General features: G+C 33.0%; 1 protein-coding gene and 1 pseudogene across 2 annotated transcripts; one reads left to right on the top strand and one right to left on the bottom strand.

Annotated features, from left to right (window-relative positions):
* Nucleotides 1–2,917: 2,917 nt before the first annotated feature.
* Nucleotides 2,918–7,262, top strand: LOC7468906 (uncharacterized; annotated as a pseudogene).
* A 954-nt stretch (nt 7,263–8,216) lies between these two features.
* On the bottom strand, nt 8,217–12,048 carry LOC7468907 (2,3-bisphosphoglycerate-dependent phosphoglycerate mutase 1). 2 transcript variants are annotated; one of them, XM_002307356.4, is made up of 9 exons: nt 11,881–12,048; nt 11,158–11,429; nt 10,677–10,900; nt 10,180–10,298; nt 9,949–10,105; nt 9,721–9,822; nt 9,494–9,613; nt 8,771–8,832; nt 8,217–8,665 (listed from the first exon to the last, which is right to left on the bottom strand). In XM_002307356.4, the coding sequence occupies exons 2-8, from the start codon at nt 11,426–11,428 to the stop codon at nt 8,788–8,790; spliced, it is 1,038 nt and encodes a 345-aa protein (XP_002307392.2). In that variant the 5' UTR covers nt 11,429; nt 11,881–12,048; the 3' UTR covers nt 8,217–8,665; nt 8,771–8,787. The 2 variants fall into 2 exon arrangements, with proteins under 2 accessions (XP_002307392.2, XP_024456735.1); XM_024600967.2 differs by lacking the exon at nt 11,881–12,048 and adding an exon at nt 11,764–11,845.
* Nucleotides 12,049–12,533: the final 485 nt, after the last annotated feature.

The raw sequence follows: 12,533 nt of genomic DNA on the forward strand, positions 1-12,533 counted from the left end.
ATACTTTCAAAAAATTGGCATCTGTGTAATTTCATTTCAACAATTAAACTTGAATAGACATGATCTTTGAATTTTATGAATTGATTCTAGAATAAGGAAAATTTTCAGACAAAAATAAAAAAAACATTAACTGAGTTTGCAAAATCATGACAAAAATTGACATTGACACTCCTTGAACAGTTGAGCAGCTGAGGGGCAATACAATGGACTCTGAGAGGGAAAATGAGCACATTCAGATCAACTAAGAGCAATGTTGCTAAAAAACAACTTATGATTAAGGATTGATGATTTTGAAGTTGTTTTGCTTATAAAATAGCTTGTATATGATATATGTTCAGATTCATTATTTAATTTTGCAATTAGACAAGCTATATATATGTTTTTAGTAAAAGCTAGTTGTTTTAAGCTGTTATCAGTTAGGATAATCGATCAACCAGTTCCTGCATATTCCAAGGTGTTCATCCTTGATAAACAAGCAGTCGATTGGTTCAACTTAAAACCTAGATTTGATAGTTTTAAACCTCGTGAAACTTGAACTGACTAAATGCATATCAATCATATAATGCAAGTAAAGTGAAATGTGTGAATTCATTTTAATTTGTGCTATTAAGTAAGATTCAAAGAGTTATACAATTTGCACTAAAATGAATCCTTAAAAACTAAGTCTTCACTTGCTTTGCATCTTGGACTTATTAATTGATTGATTTCTCCATTTAATTTTTCATGCTAGTTGATGTGTTCTTCATATAAAACCATGTTTAAATTTATTCTCAACCAAGCATATTATGAATCCAATTTTATTTAATTGTTATCATCAAAATATATAAATATTAATATATGGCCCAAATGCCGACAAGTGTATATGCCTTGTAGCCAATCAGTTGGTTACACATAGTATTGACTTTATTCATATAAATATATTTAATTTATTAATAAAAGTTTATATATCTTTAATATTTATCAAACATTTTATTAATGAATCTACTATTTGATTAATGAATCTAGAATAAAGATAAACTTGAATCGACTAAGGAAATTATAAAGTTGTTATAATTATGAGATTCTTATTGCATCAAAGCATTGTTCCTAAATATTCTTGGCCAATGCCCTATTAAGACTGAATATTAATTAGAGCTGGTGAAACTAATACATATTATGTTTTTTTTTTTTATGAAAAGAAGTAGTTGTTCTCATAAGCTGGGACATAAGAGATACGTAGAACTAATATGTAGGTGTTTGTTAGATGATATGTACACTGAACTAACCCACATGAGAATTTCATATGGAGAGATCACTTGTGTTTATGGAAATATTTACGTGATAGTTGTGTAAGTGATCCTCAGACTTGAGATCACTAAATTATCTTATATAGAGAGTGTTATGTTTTGATTTTATTGCACATTGTTTTAAAGAAATAACTTTAAGGTATCTGCAAGCATAGGCGGACGCATGGCAAAGGCTGGGGTGGGCTTTAGCCCAGGTCAAGATTTTATCAATATTTTTTGACTAGTTTTATGTTAAAAAAATTCGTAATTCTCAATTAAATTATCAAAAAATTATGAAAATTTGCGTGAAGTCTTTTAACATGATGCTTTAGCTTGGGTTAAAATTTCAGAATTTTTAGAGAAATTTAGAAATTTGATAAAAAATCACAATTTAACCAGTTTTACGTTATTGAACGTAATTTTCAATCCGACCATCAGATCGAGCTGAAATTTTACGAGGGATCTTAAAATATATTGAATAAAATCCTTGTTTTAAACCGGTCCGGTTTGGTCCGGTTCAATCGGTTTAAGCTTTTTAAAACCGGAACCGAACCGGACCGGGTGGTTTTTTTTATTTTTTAATCGGTTTATTCGGTTTTTTTTATCGGTTCGGTTTTTTTGGTTAATTTTTTTTCGGTTTTTTCGGTTTAATCGGTTGGTCGGTTTTTTTGAACACCCCTAGTTGTCGTGGATTTGTGGAAAAAATCATATGGAGAAAAATTGTTGCAATCTATAATATTTTAAGAAAAAAACTACAAAGTTGAATTCTTAACCAGCTTAATATTAAAAAATAAAATCAACAAAGATAATTTTGATAAAAATCATAAAAAAAAATGAAAGGAAAAAAAACAAAGCAGGGAAACATTGTAGAAATCTATAGTGTTTCATGAGGAAATCTAAAGTTGCAATTCTCAACCAGCTCAATATTAAAAATAATAAAATCGAGAAAGATAATTTTGGAAAAAATTACGTGGGGGAACACTGTAGCAATCCACACTCCACGGTGTTTACTTATAAAAAATCAAAGAAAAAAAATTAGAAAAGTGAGAGAATAACCTTGTAAACTTACAAAGTTCAACTTATAAAACACTAATCTAGGAAAGAATCAAGTGAAGGAAGGAGAAATTGAAAGAGAAAAACAATTTAATTACTTTATTTTCCAGTTGACATGAGATTGTTATTTTATCCCGGTTGAAGGGTTGTTACAATATTGATTCAGATTCGATTATAGATGAATTATATTCCACAAAACATCGAAAGATGTAACTTTAATAGTGAATTTATTTTTACTTTCACTTTAATTTTATGTACTTTCAAATTTATTTTTTAATATTTTGGGTAGTGTATTTGAATTAAAACTTTACTGTTAATTTCAAAAATTTATGTACATAAATTAATAATCGATCTTAAAAAATATTTATATATTTATTTAATAGTCCAGAATAAAAAAAATTCCTAGCTCCGCCCTTGTTGCAAGCTTTTGTTATATCATCTTATGAAAATACTTTGTATATGGAATGATGGTACTGTGTGGTTCTTTAGCATTTTCCACTTACAAATTAAAAGAATACAAAATACAGGCTTACAGGGAAACCTAAAATGATAAGGTATGTGATAGAAACATAAAATATTGGCTTACAGGGAAACCTAAAATGAGTGAGGGTGGAAAGAGATCCTCTTCAAATGGCTTTGAGAAGCCTTTGACAACTGAAGATCAGCAAGCATGGGTATATCCATCATATGTGCTCGTCTCGTTTACGACTACTACATGGGAGGAAAAATTTAAAGCACATGACTCTTTCAATTTTGCAGGTTAATGGCGTGAGAAGGCTGGTGGGGCCACTGCCAGATAAGATAAGATGTCCATTTATTGTCCTGATGCATCAATTGCAAGGATATCTGAGGGCACGGAACTGGAACGTCAAGAAGGCACTGAAAATGCTGAAAGAAACCTTAAAATGGAGAGCAGCACACAAACCAGAAGAGATTCGCTGGGTATGCAGGCACTTTTTATCCTTCTTGATTTTCTCTTAGTCCTTGAGAGGAAAGATTCCGCTCTAGCGTTTAAGTCTTAATCAATGGATGAAATCTTGGTAGGGATCGACTTAATTTAATGGTGTGCCTCAACTTTAATGAGTAATTGAACGAGTCTCGAAGCTCTCCTACATCTTCTTTCATTTCATGCATTTTGTTGCACTAGGAAATTAATGTAGTTTAGGAATGTTGTCTAACCCGTGGTTTTGAAAAGTTTTAATTCTTTTTAAAAAAATAATATCTTTTTAGTATTTTTGGATCGTTTTAAAAAATAAAAAAAATATTATTTTAATACATTTTTAAGTGAAAAACATTTTGAAAAGCAATCACAACCACACTCTCAAACACACATCACCTCCAGTCACATTTCACATAATACTAAAAAAATAATATAGTTGTTTCCCTACCTGTTAAGGTCCAAGCATATTGAAACTGCCACCAATAATTTATAATGCTCAAAATTAAGACAAATTGCAATTGGCTATGCATCTGGAAGTCTCCCAGTACAATTAGTAACAATTTCCATCAGGAAACTCAGCATTGTGGGTTATGGGACTGGTCAAATTTGTTCTAGTTGTGGATCTACTCATGCGATGGTGTTTATTTCTGTCACTGTTTTTGTTTGTAATGCAGGAAGAGGTTGCTCATGAAGCACAAACGGGGAAAATCTACAGATCAAATTACTTTGACAAGCATGGAAGAACAGTTCTTGCCATGAGACCTAGTTGCCAGGTTTGATCTGAAAATCTCTCCCGACCTTTCTCTGCGTGTTGTGATTTGTGAGGCTGCTACTGCTTGGATTTGAAGAAAAGTTTGGTTCATGTAGATGCATCACGAGGACATGCTATTAATCCCGAATGAAAAGACACGTAAATTGTTCATCCATGATTTGGACACCAAATAATCAAAAAATTAGCTTTGCCTCAGGACTCAGATCCAACAATACAATCACACGATTCTTCCCCTCCCACAAATTATGACCTGTTTTTATATATAAAGAAATTCCAAGCAAAATTCAAAAAGTTTATGAATATATCTAATTAAATAAATTAAAAATTATTTATATAATAAAAAAATTATAAAACTCTATCTTACTTAATTGAAGTATTAAGTGATTGGAAATTATTGATGTGATTGGAAAAAAATCAAACTGAAATAAATTATATTATTTAATTAATAACTAATTAAATATTAAGTTATTTAAGTGATGAAATTAAAAAAAAAAAGCAATAAAGATTTTTAAAAATTCAATTGTAATAGATTAAAAATATAATGCACAAACTCATAGGCCTAAAACAACCCATGCACCTTAACCTTATTCGGAAAATCAAGCTAAGCTCATTCCAACAAGAAAAATCCATTTTGCAACCATATTTTGACAAACAAAAAACCCAAAACTAATATCCTAAATACCTTATAAAATATATTCATAATTTTTAACAACCTAAAAATTGGCTCTGAAAGACATAATCAAACCAAAACCAAAATTCTTTTCGGTCTTAGATCTACCATTTCAATCAATTTTATGGGAAAGAATGGCTAGGATAAACTTTCCCCCATCAAAATGAAATCATTGACACTGAAATTACTTTTTTTGTGACCGGAATCAGTTTCAACCAAGACTTTTTCTTTCTTTCACTAGAATCCGACCACTTTATTTCTTCTCTCTCAAATCAAGGACCAAAAAATAAAAAAAATAAAGTTTGAGATCAAAATTGAATATTATGATTTTTTAAAGACTGGAAGTTTATAATTTGAAATGTTTGAGGATCAAAGTGAATATTTAGCTTCAAGTTTAAAAATACCACTTTTTATGCTGTATTCATCATTTCAATCCTCTATCCTTTGAATGATATCCTTCCTTAATAAATACATTTTAATTAGCCATCAATTTAAGTCTATAAAAATATAATTAAAAGAAAAAAAGAAATAAAAAAACAAATTACTGTTACAATCAACAATGATCTATCTCTCTTTGAAAAGTGGCGTGGGAAACGGGGAACAATAATTTCCCCACACACTTTTTATAGTATTTGTAATATCAACCTTAATGCAAACCGTCGTGACAGTATTTTGTGTAAACCCAGTATGCTTGGCATGATGGTGAGATCTTTTGTACTTTGAAGTGTGTACAGAAATATCAGTTTTCAGGGATCAAATTCAAAAGTGATATGCTTAGCTTTATGTTGGTTACCTGTAATAACGGTAAGTTCATCTCGACTGCAGAACTCCAAGTCAATAAAAGGACAAATTAAGTATTTGTTGGTGTATTGCATGGAGAATGCCATTTTAAATTTGCCACCAGAAAAGGAGCAGCTGGTCTGGCTGGTTGATTTCAATGGTTTCAACTTATCGCATATTTCATTGAAGGAGACACGGGAAACAGCCCATGTTTTACAAGACCATTATCCTGAATGCCTGGGTTTGGCAATCCTGTACAACCCTCCAAAATTCTTTGAACCTTTCTGGATGTTAACCCCTTATCTGTTCCCGCTGTACTTTTCAAAATTTCTAATTGTCGGATTTAGAGAATTTTTACTTTATTCTGGCTCTTGCAAATATAAAGTTTTGATTATAGATTGTGCTCAAGGTAACAATGTACACTGCCTAAATGAATTGCTAGAGATTAGTTTACAACTACGACCATGGATCTTTTTGCAGCATGCCATGTGATCGTACACCAAAATCTGCCTCAATATCAAGAGATTTTAAACCCTCTGACACCACTTCACGTTAGCTTATGGCTCCCTCTACCCCCAGCTTATCGCTTTTCAAAACCAGGGCTCTGGTGTCCTACATTGGGCAATGCCAAACCATTTTAGGCGCCTTCTCTCATTTTTTTCCCCACCAATATGCACTATACGGACCTTTTGGTGAATGTGTCATTTCTAATGTTATCCGTTCTTGTGTTACTGTACACCTTAACATGCAGATCTCACTGCCACTGCCATGTTTTGATACCCAACATTCACTACTATACATAAGGGCTGGCCTCACCTCCATTCTATAGAAATTACCCGGCGTTTTATGTTCTCTTTTCTTAGTAGATGGTATGGAGACACTATTATAATTTCAAGAGTTCAACTTGTGGTAATCTGTCTGCTTTTTTGTTGTTTCCAATCTTTAATGTCATCATTGTATTTGTAAAATTTGATGCAAAACTGTTTTAGTTCCAATTGTGAATTGTATGGGACAGTGGTTAGTTTCAGTTTCAGTATTTTGCATATTAGCATTAGCCAAGGGGCATTCCAGTGTGTTTTGTGGAGTCACAGTCCTGTTTTGCTGGTATTAGATTATTTTTGGTGAAGCCTTTCTGATTTCTCTGCACTCTATACGCTAGTTTAGTTTGCTAGTAATGTCAGGAGAACCTTTCATTGCAGGTGGCAAAAGCATTTCTAGAGCCTAAGACTTACAATAAAGTCAAGTTTGTTTACGCTGAAGAAATCAATACTATGAAAATAATGGAAGATCTATTTGATATGGACCATCTCGAAGCTGCATTTGGTGGAAAAGGTGTCGATTTTGATATAAGCGAGTATGCAGAGAGGATGACGGAGGACGACAAGAGGATGCCTTCATTTTGGACAAGAGTGAGTTTCTCCCCGGCAGCTCCACAACCGGACATGGCATGTACTACTTTGGACTCGCTTAACTTGGACTCAGATTCTGATGCTTCTGACAATACTCTAGTGATGGAATCGATTCAGAAACTGTTACCACTGTTGAAAATACTCTAGTGACTGAAGGTTGCAAGAAAGAGGCACAGTCAAAGCCAAAAGACCCACATCAGGCTGAAGTTGTGAAACCTGATGACAAAGCACATGCTTGAGCATTGCCAAGGCAGGATGACTGAAAGCGGTTGGTGGAGGACAGCTGACTTATCATTTTAGTCAGACTTCAATATCAAGAGTTTCTGTTGAGTTGTATTGATAAAATTATCGAATTCAGCTAATGATTTTTCCTCGTTGAGTCTTATGATATGGCAGTCGCGACAAGATTCAAATGCATGTTTCCATGTTCCTGTGTATTTTGATTCTCGTCAGTTGGTACGAACTTTCCACCAGCGGTGAGGACGAAAGACATCGCTCAACTGTTCTTGAAAGAACTTGAAATGAATCTGTTTCTGAAATCCTTTTATATGTATAGTGTGAGTCAATTTTGTAATTTATAAAATAGTTTACCACTTGGACGGAAAATGATTCAATAGGTTTCTATATGACATTCAAGCTGGGAAAGTATATGACATTCAAGCTTGAGAAAGTTTTGAGAATTCTTTCTAAAATAATATTAAACATGAAGTTGAGTTTAAAGAATGATCAAATAGGACTTGTTTGAGAGTGTGGTTGTGATTGCTTTTCAAAATGTTTTTCATGCTGAAATACATCAAAATAATATTTTTTTATTTTTTAAAAAATTTATTTATGAAATCAGCGCATCAAAATAATTTAAAACATATAAAAAATTAACTTTTTATAAAAACAAAATTGAATTTTTTTAAAACACCAAGGCCCGCTTTTCTAAACGATCTCTTAATGAATATAGTCCAAGCAAGAAATACCTTTAATGCTTGATTCAAATCATTAACAAGTAGAGGGTTTTATAATCTAGTTTTAGTTTTTTTTACGTAAATATTATGATTCTTGATTATAAATTCTAGGATTTTGCTCTCTGGGATTACATCCACGATGCATCAAGAGGTCGATACATAGGTAAATATATTTTGGTCTACGTTTAGTTGTCATCTGTTTATTTGCTAAAGCATGATCATATGGTCTATTGAGTTCATAAATGGCACTTCAAATCATGTTCTCGAGAGCATAATGGATCCTATTTGTAAAATCTTAACTGTTGAAATTAGATTTTATTTTAAATTCAAATAGCTTTCCAACTATATATTTGAAGAACCATCCACATCCATTTATGAATTCAAAACTAAATCATTACCATTGATTTAAACCCGAATATGTGAGTTCTACAAACAAGATCCATCATGTTCCATGACCCAAATCCATGCCCAGAAAAAACAAAACACAAAATGAGGAAAATTACCTCGCATCACCTTGTGCACATTGTGATAGCTAGAAGGTACCATAGAACAGTACTCATATTTCAGTCCATCTTCTACAACATTTAAACATCACTAACTATCAGGAATCCTACATCTTCCCTGGAAGAAACATGGGCAAGGACCTGATCAAAACAGTAGACTTGACTGACGCGAAAACTAAACAAATAGCAGTAGAAAGCTTTCCTTCCTACTGGTTGAGGAAGATAACCATATACATGTGCCCAAACGTATTACATAACTAGCTTTTCTGCATTTTCTTATTTATGACACCAACAGCTATTATGATAGTAAATCCCCCCTGAAAAAGCAAAGCAATGTTGGTACTCATCTAAGGAGTTGGAAGCAAAAAAAGAGCCAGTGATTGAGGTAGACACAGAAGATGATAACAAGCAATTGAACTTACCAGTATGTGAGCACATATTAACGCAGCATATCATCTAATTTCTGCCTATATAGAGCTAAACTCTGCAACAGCATTTAAAGTAGCATAAGTGGTGGTGTCATATTCAGTCAGGTACTAGATAGCATCATGTAAACGATGCGCAAAACAAAGAAGACTATGGAGTTAGAATTCCAAGAATATTCAGAAATTCCAAGTAATAATGTCATGGGCCAAAAAAAGATCTCGTTGTTCATTCTTGTACACACAATTTATTGATTGTTAGTGTGTTTTACAATTTTACTCAATAATGTGTTTGCATAATATTTTTTATGCATCTCTGTATCATATACATACTTCCTAGGTAATGACAATATCATTTCTTCCTTTGCTTTCTAGACCTAGGGGTTACCAGCCAGTCTTAGCAATAAAAGTAAATTACTGAAAAAATTATATTGCATTCCAATGTCTATAATTAACTAGGAAAATTCATCTTAAGGCCTCATTGGAAACTTAGAAAGGTTACTCCCTGACACAAGCATGTTTTGGTTGGTTGCTTCATCGAGTGATTAGGGAAATCAAAAACTATATAATTATTTCAGATAAAACTTTTCCATATTAATTTCAGACAGGTTACAACTGTTGAACATAATAATCTGCCACACTTAAAATCAGGCAAATATAAACTGCTGCCAGAATGAAAATTTTCAAGTCCAGAAGCTATTATGATGACCAGAAGTCGCATACCCTAGTATATGCATACACGCCAGCCTCAGTTGGTCCTGCAGGACTTCCCCTCCTAATGAATTTCCCCCCTTTTAATATGTAAAGCATTGGTATTCCAGTTGATAATTCTAAGTTGATAACCTGCCAGAACAAAAAAAGATCAAAACAAAGTTAATACTATGAGGAAAAAGAAGAGATAATGCAGAGATGATCCATATGGAAACACCCCAAAGTAACTAGTTTATCACCTCCTGTGAAGTTAATTTGTCAAGGTACATGATGATGGACCTCAGTGAATTCCCATGGGCAGCAATCATCACATTCTTCCCAGATAGAAGTTGAGGTTCAATCTGCAAGTACTCTTATGTCAGATGCTATTGAATGGTATACAATTGCTTGAATCATTAAGAAAACCATCCAATCATTGGCAAGCAAATCATAAGAGAACTAGGAATAGGAAGCATAGCCATGCATACGTGATCTTTGAAATACGCAACTGCTCTTTCAGCACACATTTCCAAACTCTCGCCATTGGGTGGAGGTATGTCATAACTCCTCCGCCATTCGTGCACCTTTTCCTTTCCAAACCTATCTGCTGTTTCCTGCTTATTGAGACCCTGCAATTCACCATACCTGTAGAGAAGATCGGGCATAAGTTGCATATGAAGTGGGGATTCCAGGAAAAAGGATATGAACAGTATCATTACATTCTTTCATTTAATTGCGAAGCTGTTACAACTGGGATGGATTGCTTTTTTGTATCTTCACTAAAAATTTGACTCCATTCCCTTGCCTGTTCATTCTCATTGTGTAAAATGATAGGAACCTGCCACCAGTTTGATAGTCAACATGCTAGCAAATAAAGAAGAAAAAGAAAAAAACTTTTGAGGAAATAGTGGAGTCTTAAATAAGTTCATCTTAACTTGTCTTGCTGAATTCATACATAAATAAGTGTCAGATGTGCCAGCCTCAGTAATTATTGTGCCAATGACAAATAACGCAGGTTTAGCGTATTAATGCAGATTAATGCAAGAGCAAGATATTCATCTACTATCATGTTAATAACTTCTGAGATTTGAATGCCACAGCTAAAACTTCTGTTTTCTAAAACTCAATAGCATGTTTTACCAAACTACCATATTGTGACGATGCGCAGCTAAAACTTCTGTTTTCTAACACCCAATGGCATGTTTTACCAAACTACCTTTTTGCGACGATGCTGAGTCATGGCAAGCATGGCAGTCATCTGCGCACGTATCAAGGCTGATGTATATATCATGTCGACGGGTATGTTGCTGATTCTCTTACCAGCTTCAATTGCCTCCTCCACACCCTTCTTTGTCAATGGCACATCAACACAGCCTGTGAAGAGGTTCTTTTCATTCCATAGTGACTCACCATGCCTAATCAGTATCAAAGCTGCTTCACCTGAAATAGATTAGGATATAGCATTAAGAAGATTTCACAAAAAGAAAAAACCCAGCTCCAAATTTTAATCAGACGCCAAATAATATCAATCAATCTGTATATCAACATGATTTTTTTCTATTGTATTGCAGAATCGTAGGATTCATGCGGCCAAATTCAAATATGATGAGATCTTTTTAAGAATAAAAAATGGCAATTGATATGAATATCTAATCTTCAATAGATATGAATTTTGGACTAAAAAGAAACAGGCATACTTGATTTCTTTCGTAACTCATCAGAGCTGTTATTTGGGGGATATGAAACCGGTTGAACCACTGAAGTTTGAGAAGCCGAGGCTTGAATAAGACCAAATTTCTTCTTCCAAGAACTATAACTCCCTCTTCTTGACAGTCCAATGTCAACCTTAAAACCTTTAGATATCAGTTTCAACGAAGCATGGCCAAACTCAAGACGAGAACCGGAGTTCTGGAGGTGTTGATGGGACTGAGCGGTCCCTAAGGCTTGGTGAAACACAGCAGTGGCCATTCTGAAATTCAAGATACCCCAAGAAAGAAGCCCACAAATAATTATTAGAAATGGGTTTATAGCATTTAACAAGAAACTCCTATTTCAACACAGTGAGTTGAAAGACACAATGTACAGTAGCTTTGAAGGCATTACAGAATAGCACATAGCACATTCCTTTCAAATGAAAAAAAAAAACGAGCAAATTAAAAGAAAACTAGCAGTAAAGAAAGCAGAAAAGAGATTCAAGTCATATATAATCCAAAATAAATTAGACAACGTTAATAAAGAGGAAGAAAGAGCAAGACCAACAACAATAGTGGCATATTGCTGGGAAAATATTAAAAGAAATTCACACAGATATTAGAAGGGTCAGGTCCGATCAATATCTCTCAAAGCAAGACCAAACAGTTAGTAATATATGAAGAAGAAGAAGAAGAAGAAGAAGATGATGATGATGATCAACAAATTACCTTTCAAGAAGGAAGCCAGAAACCAAAATGGAAAAAAAATAAAAAATGTGTAAAACAGTAACAAAATATAATAGAAAAAATGGGAGCAGGTGACCTATATATAATAGAATAGAGGGACTGAATCGAAGAAGAAAACAAGAAGGAAGGGGAGAGTTTAGTAACTCGCGAGAAAAAGTTGACGGAGAAGATTACAACAACTGCTTTTAGTTACATGCGTCTCAATTTCAATTTTTGTTTTTTTTTAAAAAAACTCAGTTTTGTTTTTTTTCAATTCTACATGTTACTTGTATTCAATTTATAAACTATTACAATTTTTATTTTTAAAATAAAATATTAAACTATAGAATTTAATTTAATTATATTATTTAGAATATATATAAAAATAAATTGAATTAATAATCTTGAATGTTTTACCTTTATATCATTTTTGCAGTGACAATTTTTTTCTTTTTTGTTAACAGGACCTTATATTTATTATTTTTTAACTACTATCCTTGTAATATTTTTAGTTAATTTTCTAATCTAGCCCTAGTCACCTCCCACAAAATATTACAATTAATCAACCAAATGCATCCTAACTTATACATAATACACATTTTGCGAACTTGATTTAATATTTGTGGATAACATAAAGGGGAGTTATAAATTTCAGC

This window comes from Populus trichocarpa, chromosome 5, assembly GCF_000002775.5.
Source record: "Populus trichocarpa isolate Nisqually-1 chromosome 5, P.trichocarpa_v4.1, whole genome shotgun sequence".
Taxonomy (NCBI): Eukaryota; Viridiplantae; Streptophyta; class Magnoliopsida; order Malpighiales; family Salicaceae; genus Populus; species Populus trichocarpa.

Bases quoted from the DNA above. Each gene is read 5' to 3' on its own strand.
- LOC7468907 (XM_002307356.4), bottom strand. From the start codon at position 11,428: ATGGCCACTGCTGTGTTTCACCAAGCCTTAGGGACCGCTCAGTCCCAT. The intron at 10,299-10,676 runs GTAGTTTGGTAA...AACTGGTGGCAG, and splicing joins CTCAGCATCGTCGCAAAAAG to GTTCCTATCATTTTACACAA. The intron at 8,833-9,493 runs GTATGCGACTTC...ATGCTGTTGCAG, and splicing joins GCGTGTATGCATATACTAGG to AGTTTAGCTCTATATAGGCA.